Source organism: Narcine bancroftii, chromosome 14 (assembly GCF_036971445.1).
Source record: "Narcine bancroftii isolate sNarBan1 chromosome 14, sNarBan1.hap1, whole genome shotgun sequence".
Lineage (NCBI taxonomy): Eukaryota > Metazoa > Chordata > Chondrichthyes > Torpediniformes > Narcinidae > Narcine > Narcine bancroftii.
The window spans coordinates 23324789-23337740 of NC_091482.1; the positions used below are offsets into that span (position 1 = coordinate 23324789).

The 12952-nt window shown below is 44.2% G+C and overlaps 1 protein-coding gene across 1 annotated transcript in view; it reads left to right on the forward strand.

The window, feature by feature from the left end:
- Positions 1-12952, forward strand: part of galnt17 (polypeptide N-acetylgalactosaminyltransferase 17) — a 309637-nt gene that overhangs the window by 269415 nt on the left and 27270 nt on the right. Inside the window, exons 8-9 of the mRNA XM_069912162.1 lie at positions 769-906; positions 1847-1942. Coding sequence (XP_069768263.1) covers positions 769-906; positions 1847-1942 — 234 coding nt within the window. The remainder of the gene's footprint in view (positions 1-768; positions 907-1846; positions 1943-12952) is intronic.

A 12952-nucleotide genomic window follows, 5' to 3' on the forward strand; every position in this document is an offset into this window, starting at 1 on the left:
GTTCGAATTTAAATTTTGTAAGTTACGGAAATTACCAGATTAAAGCGAGTTTTACATAATAAAATACTACAATACTAATTTTTTTCCAAATTCCTTTACATTTTGCACTGTCTTTTGTCTTTTAAACTGTGTATTCTTAATACAAGTGTATTAGGTAGGCCTTGTGACAGTGTGTCTCAGTCAACCAGAAAATTTGCATATCCTGCATTCGCGATCCCCATAGGTGCCGGATAATGGGGATTCCACTGCATTACAATTTCTGTTTTATTACATAACAACAAAAGATTCTTGAATCTTGAAGAAACACAAGCTGAATGAGATGGAACAAATGTGCATGGAAACCTGGCAAAATTTGAGTGTGTCCCATTCAAACCATCGTCCACAGTGAATGGAAGCTCATTTGTCATAAATAGAACTGAACGGAAGCTCATTTGTTGTAAATAGAACTGAACTAACCCATTGAAAATTGTTTATAGCTGACCCTCTTTGATGTCCATGCGGAACTGCCGAACTCCCCCAAAGCACCATGAATTAATGTTTCTACATCAGGTATTTCTGCAATGGACTTGTACGAAATAATAAAATGTGAATTTTGAAAGGTACTGAATGATCACCAACAGGTCTTGTAATCATCATTACAATCACCGACCAGGACTTTGTAAGTTTATTAAATTTTGGTTCTCTGTTGTATTTGATTATTTGCAAATATGAATTAGAGAAGAACATAAACAAGAAAAATTGAATTTTCAAAGCATTTCTGTCTTCCAGAATCCAGGGATTGATATCGGCGATATTTCTGAAAGAGTAGCTTTGAGAAAAAATCTCAAATGTAAGAATTTCCAGTGGTATCTGGACAATGTTTACCCAGAGATGAGGAGATACAACAATACAGTGGCATATGGAGAGGTAATAACTTCTTATTAGTGTTTTTTTTATATTTTAAATCATGGTTTAGTACTTCTCCCAATGGGAGAAGTTTCAGACTGTGTCAGATTTCTTGTCGGAGTACATACATGACATCCCATACAACCCTGAGATTCTTTTTCTAGCGCGCAAGAAAGAATCACCACTTATGAGTGGTGCAAAAAAAACAGTATACAGCGTACGCTTGTAAACAAATAAAGGACTGCACACAGATAATGACTGTAAATAAGCTGACTGTGCAATACAGAGAGAATTTTTTTTTAAAAATCAATAAAGGACACAAATAAGAGTCCTTAAATGAGCCCCTGATTGAGTTCTGGTTGAGTCTGATAATGGAGGGGTAGCAGCTCTTCCTGAACCTGGTGGTGCGAGTCTTGTGGCACCTGGACCTACTTTCCGTAGGCAGCAGTGAGAACAGAGCGTGTGCCGGGTGGTGTGGATCCTGGATGATTGGTGCTGTTCTTCGACGGCAGCGTTCCCTGTGATATCCTGGCCTGAGTCCACTACCTTTTGCAGGCCTTTACGCTCAGAGGTATTAGTGTCCCCCATACCAGACTATGATGCAGCCAGTCAGCACATTTTCCACCACATCTCTGTAGAAATTTGCCAGAGTTTCTGGTGTCAAACCAAACCTCCACAAACTCCTGAGGAAGTTTTCATGAAGCCATTAGTGTGTTGGGTCCTGGAAAGATCCCAATAACTTAAATTTGCTCATCCCCTCCACCTCTGATTCCCTAATGATCACTGGGCAGTTCAATAGTGGGCTTTGAATGATTTTTAATAGGTTATATTGCTGAGTTGATAACATTCATAGATTAAATGCAATTGTTTAATAGTGTTTGTGGCAAGTTTTTCTGCGACAGTGCCACTTACAAAGTCCTAAGTTTTCACCCCCTTCCCTTGTTTTGTTAATCTCTCTCAGGTTCATAACAACAAAGCAAAAGATTTTTGCCTGGATCAGGGCCCACCTGAGAACCACACAGCAATTCTATATCCATGTCATGGGATGTCCCCTCAGGTAGGCATGAATTGTACAAAGTGCCTGTTGACAAGTGTTTCATTCAACGAGTTGGAGTATAAATGGAATACAAATTTAGGCATGTCATAAAGAGCAAACAAAGCCAATTTATTCACTTGATGGGGTGGAGGGGAAATGACAGAAACATCAGTAAACATCAGGATCATTTTGCAAGAAAAAAATGCATAGGGTGGAAGATGTGAATCATATAAAAAGCAAAACGATCTAGGTCATATACATCAATGTTGTCATTGATTGACAAGGGAATTATCCAATCTTCTTCATTCGCCTGGGAATGGCAGTCACTTAATGTAGCCTTAATTCAATCAATCCAGGGCTACCAATGCAAGTGTGAGGATGCAGGAGACTTCAGGTGTTGGAATCTGAAGCTAAAACAAATCAGCTGGAGGAATTCAAAAGCCCAAGCAGCGTCAGTGGGAGAAAAAGGACAGGCAACATTTTGAGCCCAAACTTTTTTCGAAACGTCTATCAAGGGGCTTGACCCTCAACCTTGGCTAGACATTCTCTCCCACTGACGTTGCTTGACCCGCTAAGTTTCTCCAGTAGATTGTGTTGAAATAACAATGGCAGTTGTCAACTATACCTTCATAGTTAATACGTGCAAGAATTTAGAGCAACCAATCAGAGTGACGTAGCAGTTGAAATAAAATAGGAAGTCAAATCTTCCATTTTCAGCCAGGGATGGACACTTTTGAAAGGAGTTCGGAGACCAAGATGTTTTAAGTTGTCGCAGCTGTGCATTGCATCTCATTCATTTTGAGAGACCCCTCTCTTCTGAATTAATCTTAACAAATTCTAGCAAGCATCTTCTTGCCAGAAGCTACAAAGCAAATTAAAGAATATGTCCAATGATAAACACCACACTGTCCACTGCCTTTGGCTGACAAAAGTGGAGTTTGTGTTTCTGTAACCATTGAGCCTTGTTTCTCCCATTTTGGGATTATCTCCTTAAGACTATGTGTACACCCACACTGCCATGGGAATTGGTCTTAATGTAAACACCATCTGCAGCATTCATTGCAAAATCATCTTCTCTACCAATGACTAGTAAACAGAGTTTAAGAATACAGGGTAGGGCCTTTAGGACGGAGATGAGAAAACATTTTTTTACCCAGAGAAGTGTGAATCTGTGGAATGCTCTGCCACAGAGGGTGGTAGAGGCAGATTCGCTGATTATGTTCAAAAGAGAATTAGATAAGACTCTAGTGGACAAAGGAGTTAAGGGTTGTGGGGATAAGGCTGGAAAGGGGTACTGATGGTAGTGATCAGCCATGATCTGTAAAATGGCGGTGCTGGCTCGACGGGCCGAAGGGCCTACTCCAGCTCCTATTGTCTATTGTCAGAGGTCCAGATCATTTAGGACTAAGATCTCACAGTTAAGTCATATGGTTTTGTCCCACCGAGCCAACAACTGTGTCTGCACCACCCACCCAGATCCTTATATCATCTGAGTTCTTCTCTGAAATGATAGGGACTAGGGCCCAAGAACCAGTGAGGAAAGATTCTGCTTGCTGCACTTGTACTGCTTCTCGCCATGGCGCTCCTTGGAAACCATGGAAAAGTGAGAGGGAAATATGAGGTGATGAGTTATTTCATAGCCAGTTTACCTGCACAACCAAGTACTTCCTTAAACATGGGTGAATCAAGTTTACCTTTGCTTATTAGAAAGAATATTGAAGCATCACATATTTCCTGATAACAAAAGATTAACTTTTCTGTGTTACCTAAGATTATTACTGCAAATACTGTAATATAACTTTTTTGATGTGGTCTTCATAAATGTAAGTTGCTCAGTGATCATCAGCCTTTAGAAATGTTTTTGGTTCAAATGTATTTCTTGCTTTATAAAAAGTTTCTATTAAATGTCAGTAAGTTTTCCTTAATAGGAGCGCTAAAAGGGGCAGAGCCAAAACATGTAAATCTTTCCTTCCTAATCTATGGGCGTGAATGAAGAATAATTGCGATATCCCATGCACATTTCAGGCAGGTGATAAGCATTATCCCACACAGTGAAAAATAAACAGGTTCGGTGGCATTTTAACATACATACATGTTGCAATGGTTCAAGCAACAATTGTTAATATCTCCATTCTCCTTGCAAAATCATTTTAGCCACTCAGTAGCTATGAGTGGCTGATGGAACTGGCACAGACTACTGGGGAAGCTCCTTCAATGTTGTTCATTTGCTTCTCATTCCAATATTGCTTCGCTCTTTCCCTATATTTGGACTGTTAAAATCATTGTGGTGGGGTTTTGGAACCCAGTGCAGCACCGGCTGCAGAGATCTTCTGTCCTGAATTTATGATATTGTCAGTCAACATGACTCCTGTTCCAGCACCCAGATGAACACTGATCCCCTTCCTGCTAATCAGAGGGGAGCTCGTAATACAGGTTAACCACTGACGTGATTAAAATGGATTTGGCCTAGAAAAATAAAATAGGCAGCCTGAGATTAGTTCAGAAGTACCTCTATGAAGAAAAATCTAGTTGCTCGGGAATGGTTTTTGACTTTCCAGAAAATGGAGTGCGTTCATTTTCTCATGAGGAGTTTGTGCCTGTGTGTTTTTAGAACCTTGAATCTCGAAAAATAGTCTAATGACTTTCACAGCTTCTTTCACTACATCTCCAGGCTATTTTTTTTTATGGTGAGCAACCAAGACTGACTAACATTCCACTGGCAAATGATACAGGAAAAGGCAACCAATACCAATTAAAACTGTTAAGTGAATACCCCATGAGTTAATTTAAACTTAAATGAATATCAATTAGCATGCATTGTAACTGGTACATTAGAGATGTTTGCAATTATTATCTCTTTTGTGACTTCCTAATTGTTTTCTTTAATTTGCATTAAATAATTTCTTGTGTCAAATTTTCAATATAAACTCCAGCAAAAGAGGACTTTCAACCTTTCCTGCATGACTTAGTCCCTCTTGTGATTGATTTAATGCATTCCCATTTTCCTGCTATGTCCCAAACCTCTTAACATCCAAGTTTTAATGAATGTTCAGCATCTGTTGAATCATTCAACGGAACAAAACCTCATGGAGTAAAACGCGAATGTCTGCAGACACCGCGATTGAAGTAAAAATGCAAAGCCAGGAAAACGCAGCAGCAGGTCAAACAGTGTCCTTTGCACAGCAAAGCTAAAGATACATAACCCAACGTTTCAGGCTTGACCCATTCATCGAAATATGAGCAAAACATAGGCAGGCACCTGAACAAACCTTGCAGCACAGTTCATGTCACACTAAAATTCCCACTCGATGTCCAATGGATCATTTATGCATGTGCGTGCGTGAAATGCAAACAAGCTGGGCCGAGAACGATCAAGTGAGAAGCAAAATGTGGTGATGTTGATGGGGAGTCCACAGTTCAATGTGAATTTGGAAGTTTCCTTTACTACGTAGGTTGGTTCTATATTTGGAGATTAATACAATAGATACATTTCACAGAAAGGAATATAATCTTAAGAGAAAAAGGAACAAGGTGTTTAGATGAGCCAAGGTAAAGTGGGCAGGGTGAATGTGGGCATAAATGCTGGCATAGATCTATCTCCTTGTTGTATAGCTTGTACAATCCATATGACTTTTTATTGACCTCAGAGATGTATATAAGTATGTAGAAGCAAATTTCACCTTATTTGGTTAAATTTATTTAAAAATATATTACACTTTAAGTCATTCAGTTTTTGTTGAAATTTAATAACCATTGTCTTCAACAGATTGATTCACCTAAGGGACTGTTGAATTGGCTGGTCATATAATGGAACAGTCACTGTTTGTTGTAATTTTGAAGGGCATAATTTTAATCAGATCTTGGTACAAGGAAGAAATTGCCCATTTTGCAGGAACAATTTAAAATAAACAGAAAATAATTGAGAATTAATGTCAATGATGTTCTTGGTAAGACAATAAGACTTCAGAGGCTGGAGGTATATTCATATTTGGTTTCCATTTTCAATCTTTAACAGCACATAATTTAAATATTTTCTCTATCTACCGTATTTGACAGCATATAGGATTCACTGGCAAATAGGGATCCCTCCATTTTAGTGTGAGTTTTTAGGAAATTTTTATTTTAGCGGTGGGGGAGGGGGTGATGATGTAGCGGCTGTGTAGTGTCAATGGCAGGCGTGCGGAACCATTTTACGGACAGCTGAATACTCACCTAATGGACCACACGTGAGTGGTAGTGTGTGCCGAGGAACAGCACATTGATCTGCTGAGTCTCCTGGCGGAAGGTGCGTGACACTCACTGTGCTTAATTTAAACCTGCCGGCAAACTCATAGTGACGTCCCACCTTGTCCCGTGGAGCCCGGGACATGTGGTATATAAAAGAAGCTTGTAAAGTCCAAATAAATCAGTCTTGTGTTGTCTAATCTGGCGTGTGTGTGCATTGATGTAGTAGCTCTACCGAAGTAGCCGCTGCAATATTTACCTTCATTGACCTCAATGGAAACCCTCCAGCCTTGCATGGCTGAGATGCTGAAGCCTTCTCACACATGAACAACAGCAGCAACATGTCCCCCTGCCTGCCACCCACCAAGGCTCAGGCTGTGCAAACATCAATTGATTGACAGACGAGTCAGGGCCTGCGGGCATGTGAGGGCAGGAGGGAAAGATTCCAGGCAACGGGCAGGGCCCACCATCAGGTGGAGAAGACGACTGATCGCTTGCTCTGAGGGGAGAGCTGGGCCTCGGTGACGAGGCTCATCGCTGAGCCTTTGTTCAACGAGCACGGGCCCTCTGAATAGATTGAATGAGGCGCGGGAGCAGGTGGCAGTGAGCAAGCAGCCTGCTGAGCTGAGCTCAATTTGCTCAGGGGCTCGTGCTCGTCGAGCAAAGCCTGATTACCAAGGCCCAGCGAGTGAGCAGATGAGAAGGATGGAAAGTGTGAGCCTTCTCACCGGGTGAAGTGAGCGACGGCAGAAGCTCCGGAAAGCACGGGCCACCCGAGGGAAGGATGTAAGGTCCGCAAAGCTACAGGCCCACTTCCTGGACAGCCACAGAACCTCTGCGGGCTTCTTGAAACTGAGTGAGTAGTTTATGTGGTTTCTTCCTATTGCCATCCTGTGGAGGAAAGCCTCCACTACGCTTCTATTTTGGTGCCCAAAATAGCGGCAGCAAAATGTCACCTTCGAGTATAGGACCTGGGAAGGTGGGGGGGGTGGGTCCTATATGTCATCAAATATGGTACTTCTCTCAGAGCCTCGTCAGACTCAAGGGATTGGAAATAAAATCAGAGGTTTGTAGTCCTAGGATAAGAGAAATATATTTGCAGGGTAGGTGCCAAAGAGAGCAGCTGAGGGCTTTGCCCACCCAAATGAGGTGCTGTGCCACCCCTCCCATATGGGCACAACCCACTCCCTCCCATGTCACTAGTACCTAGGTTGACGCACACCTCTCCACCCACTCCTGGCCACATCACTAGCGAGCAAGCAGGTGGGAAGGATGGAGAAAGCAAGCCTTCTCATCGGGTGAAGTGAGCGATGGCGGCAATAAAAAGAGTGTCCTTGTCCCCCACATCAGAGGGGTGCATGGTGTTAATAGCAGGTAGGTTCCTGCTAGCACACACCCCAGCCCCCCCACTGTTGACAGGTCCCAGGTCTCTGCCAGCACCACCCCTCCGCTAAATGAGCCCCCCTCTAACCTATGTTGTGATGCCGACCCCGATCTCTTGGGATTAGTGATGGTGCATCAATGTACTGTAAAACCACAGTATCCAACACCTATGAGGATTGGCAAATACCGGATAAATGTATTTTCTAGTTGTTTGAGGTTGCGTGTTGCATGATGGGAAAAATAACAGTGAGCCACGTCAATTTTAAACTTATGTATCTTTAACTTATTTATTTTCCTTGTATTTTTTTCCAGTTGCTTGAGGCTGTTCATTGTTCAGATTCTGTATAACAGGGGTTTTACTGTAATTCTGTTAGTTTAATATTTATTTTCCTGTCCAGACACCATATCCTACGATGGCATAAAATGCATTAACCTCGTGCATATCTTTAACGGCCTTTTGCGGCAAAGAATTCCAACAGCTTTCAATCCTCTGAGCAAAGGATTTTTTCCCATTTCTGCCTTGACTGTCCACCATTTATTCTGAAATAGACTCTCAAAAGAAACTACATCTCAGCATCTCTCAATTCCTGTCCAGAGGACCAAAAAAAAAGATTTTGAAAACCTGTAACATATTGCATTTGAGAAGCATGACAGACGAGAGTGGCCAGAAAGCCCCATGAGGCATTTAAATTTCGTTGTAAGGTTTGGGTGTAGCAAGGTCAATGGCTTTGCTCTACCAAAAACTTGTAGTCAGCATCAATGGACGCTCTCAGATTTGTGATAATGCACACCTTAGCAAAACATATTTAAAACAGCTGGCTCACTGTTGATGCGACCAATTAAAAATAAAAATGAAAGCACAATTCTGAAGAAGCCCAGTAGGTCACACAGGGGGACGTTATATAGCAACGAAAAAGATACATAACCAAAGTTTCAGGCTTGAGCCCTTCATCAAGTTAAGATAAAGATATCTTTATCTTTGCTGTTTGACCAGCTGAGTTTCTCCAGCATTGTGTTTTTTGCTTCAGTCACAGTGTCATCAGACTTCCATCTTTTACTGAAGTGACCATTATAGCAGTGTAGCCTTGATAAAAGACCGGAGGGAGAACTAACGCTTTTATTAGCTTACAACACAGGTAGGGTTCATGAACAGGTTTCAGAGGGGTTCAGGGTTTAGGCAGGAAACCAGGTTTATATACGGGCCCCCGGGGGGAGGGGCCGGGAGGCAGGACAAGTTGTCAGTACAGGACACTTCTAGTGAATTCCAGCTCACGACAGGCAGGAAACCCTTACTGAGAGTGGTGGATTCTAACCGAGCTCATTGGTGTTGTAATCTCTCTCTTTGGCTTGGCTTCGCGGACGAAGATTTATGGAGGGGTAATGTCCACGTCAGCTGCAGGCTCGTTTGTGGCTGACGAGTCCGATGCGGGACAGGCAGACACGGTTGCAGCGGTTGCAAGGGAAAATTGGTTGGTTGGGGTTGGGTGTTGGGTTTTTCCTCCTTTGTCTTTTGTCAGTGAGGTGGGCTCTGCGGTCTTCTTCAAAGGAGGTTGCTGCCCACCGAACTGTGAGGCGCCAAGATGCACGTTTTGAGGCGATATCAGCCCACTAGTGGTGGTCAATGTGGCAGGCACCAAGAGATTTCTTTAGGCAGTCCTTGTACCTCTTCTTTGGTGCACCTCTGTCACGGTGGCCAGTGGAGAGCTCGCCATATAACACGATCTTGGGAAGGCAATGGTCCTCCATTCTGGAGATGTGACCTACCCAGTGCAGTTGGATCTTCAGCAGTGTGGATTCGATGCTGTCGGCCTCTGCCATCTCAAGTACTTCGATGTTGGAGATGAAGTCGCTCCAATGAATGTTGAGGATGGAGCGGATACAACGCTGGTGGAAGCGTTCTAGGAGCCATAAGTGATGCCGGTAGAGGACCCATGATTCGGAGCCGAACAGGAGTGTGGGTATGACAACGGCTCTGTATACGCTAATCTTTGTGAGGTTTTTCAGTTGGTTATTTTTCCAGACTCTTTTGTGTAGTCTTCCAAAGGCGCTATTTGCCTTGGCGACTCTGTTGTCTATCTCGTTGTCGATCCTTGCATCCGATGAAATGGTGCAGCCGAGATAGGTAAACTGGTTGACCGTTTTGAGTTTTGTGTGCCCGATGGAGATGTGGGGAGGCTGGTAGTCATGGTGGGGAGCTGGCTGATGGAGGACCTCAGTTTTCTTCAGGCTGACTTCCAGGTCAAACATTTTGGCAGTTTCCGCAAAACAGGACGTCAAGCGCTGAAGAGCTGGCTCTGAATGGGCAACTAAAGCGGCATCGTCTGCAAAGAGTAGTTCACGGACAAGTTTCTCTTGTGCCTTGGTGTGAGCTTGCAGGCGCCTCAGATTGAAGAGACTGCCATCCGTGCGGTACCGGATGTAAACAGCGCCTTCATTGTTGAGGTCTTTCATGGCTTGTTTCAGCATCATGCTGAAGAAGATTGAAAAGAGGGTTGGTGCGAGAACGCAGCCTTGCTTCACGCCATTGTTAATGGAGAAGGGTTCAGAGAGCTCATTGCTGTATCTGACCCGACCTTGATGGTTTTCGTGCAGTTGGATAACCATGTTGTGGAACTTTGGGGGGCATCCGAGGTGCTTTAGTATTTGCCAAAGCCCTTTCCTGCTCACGGTGTCGAAGGCTTTGGTGAGGTCAACAAAGGTGATGTAGAGTCCTTTGTTTTGTTCTCTGCACTTTTCTTGGAGCTGTCTGAGGGCAAAGACCATGTCAGTAGTTCCTCTGTTTGTGCGAAAGCCGCACTGTGATTCTGGGAGAACATTTTCGGCGACACTAGGTATTATTCTATTTAGGAGAATCCTAGCAAAGATTTTGCCTCCAATGGAGAGCAGCGTGATTCCCCTGTAGTTTGAGCAGTCTGATTTCTCGCCTTTGTTTTTGTACAGGGTGATGATAATGGCATCACGAAGGTCCTGAGGCAGCTTTCCTTGGTCCCAGCAGAGCTTGAAAAACTCATGCAGTTTGGCATGCAGAGTTTTGCCGCCAGCCTTCCAGACCTCTGGGGGGATTCCATCCATACCTGCTGCTTTGCCACTTTTCAATTGTTCAATTGCCTTATATGTCTCTTCCCGGGTGAGGACCTCATCCAGCTCTAGCCTTAAGGGCTGTTGAGGGAGCTGGAGCAGGGCGGATTCTTGGACTGAGCGGTTGGCACTGAAAAGAGATTGGAAGTGTTCTGAGCATCGGTTGAGGATGGAGATCTTGTCGCTGAGGAGGACTTTGCCATCTGAGCTGCACAGCGGGCTTTGGACTTGGGGTGAGGGGACATACACAGCCTTTAGAGCCTCATAAAAATCCCTGAAGTCGCCAATGTCCGCACTGTGCTGGGTTCATTTGGCGAGGCTAGTCCACCACTCATTTTGGATCTCCTGGAGTTTGCGCTGAAGATGGCTGCATGCGCGACGGAAGGCTCGTTTCTTCTCTGGCCAGGACGGCTTTGCAAGGTGAGCCTGGTGGGCAGCCGATGCCACTTTAGTTTCCAATTCAGAGCCAGCTCTTCAGCGCTTGACGTCCTGTTTTGCGGAAACTGCCAAAATGTTTGGCCTGGAAGTCAGCCTGAAGAAAGCTGAGGTCCTTCATCAGCCAGCTCCCCACCATGACTACCAGCCCCCCCCACATTGCCATCGGGCACACAAAACTCAAAACGGTCAACAAGTTTACCTATCTCGGCTGCACCATTTCATCGGATGCAAGGATGGACAACGAGATAGACAACAGACTCGCCAAGGCAAATAGCGCCTTTGGAAGACTACACAAAAGAGTCTGGAAAAATAACCAACTGAAAAACCTCACAAAGATTAGCGTATACAGAGCCGTTGTCATACCCACACTCCTGTTCGGCTCCAAATCATGGGTCCTCTACCGGCATCATCTACGGCTCCTAGAACGCTTCCACCAGCGTTGTCTCCGCTCCATCCTCAACATTCATTGGAGCAACTTCATCTCCAACATCGAAGTACTCGAGATGGCAGAGGCCGACAACATCGAATCCACGCTGCTGAAGATCCAACTGCGCTGGGTAGGTCACGTCTCCAGAATGGAGGACCATCGCCTTCCCAAGATCGTGTTATATGGCGAACTCTCTCCTGGCCACCGTGACAGAGGTGCACCAAAGAAGAGGTACAAGGACTGCCTAAAGAAATTTCTTGGTGACTGCCACATTGACCACCACCAGTGGGCTGATTTCGCCTCAAACCGTGCATCTTGGCACCTCACAGATCGGCGGGCAGCAACCTCCTTTGAAGAAGACCGCAGAGTCAACCTCACTGACAAAAGACAAAGGAGGAAAAACCCAACATCCAACCCCAACCTGCGCTAACTATCATGCTCACCATGCTGCCCAACTAGATAGAAAATTGGCTATTTTCTGAACATTTTCCTGAGCCCAGCACCCTTCCCAATGGAAATCAGGTCCAATGGAAAGGCCAGGATACAATGGTTAGAATGTAAAGGTAAATTTATACTCTTCCTGCCAGCACGTTATGTCCTAATGTCCAAGAGTCCCAAATTAGTGGACCATGCCATTTCTTATTATTTGGATACCCTAATCCCCATTTCCCCAAAATGCCTGTGAGCTTCAGAGATCAAGTCACGGACCAGTCCCTGGTTAAATGAATCCAGTGGATGTCTCCCAGACTCTCCTTGTGAGCACATTGCTGCTGGATTTCCCAGTCTGTGGCGAACAACATTAGTTTGCCAATGACCTGCAAAATACATTGAATCTAACCTTGGATTGATACGCCTGGCAGGATGTTCCATGAATCCGGAGGTAAAATAAGCCCTGCCCAGAATGACCCTTGCCTGTAAAGAGCTCAGCCAATAGCCCATCCCTTGGTTTTGAAGTGCTGAGTTGGAATCATAGGAACATAGCAAAATAGGTGCAGGATTTGGCCATTTGGCCCTTCAAGCCTACACTGCCATTCATTGTAATCATGGCTGATCAGTACCCAGTTCCTGCCTTCTCCCTATACCCTCTGAACCCCTCAGCCACAAGGGCCAAATCTAACCTCCTCTTAAATATCGATAAGGAACTGGCCTCAACTACTTCCTGTGGCAAAGAATTCCACATATTTACCACTCTCTGAGAGAATAAATTTTTTCTCATCTCGGTCTTGAAAGACTTCTTCCTTATCCTTAAACCATGGCCCCTGGTCCTGATTTTTCCCAGCATTGGAAACAACCTTCCTGCATCTAGTCTGTCTAATCCTTGAAGAATTTTATATGTTTCTATCAGATCCCCCCTCAATCTTCTAAATTCCAGCAAATACAAGCCTAGTCAATCCAACCTTTCTTCATTGGCAAGTCCTTCCGTTCCTGGTAATAGTCCTTACTTTTCAACCTGTTGTTCTTTTTTCCTCTCCCTGTTCCTA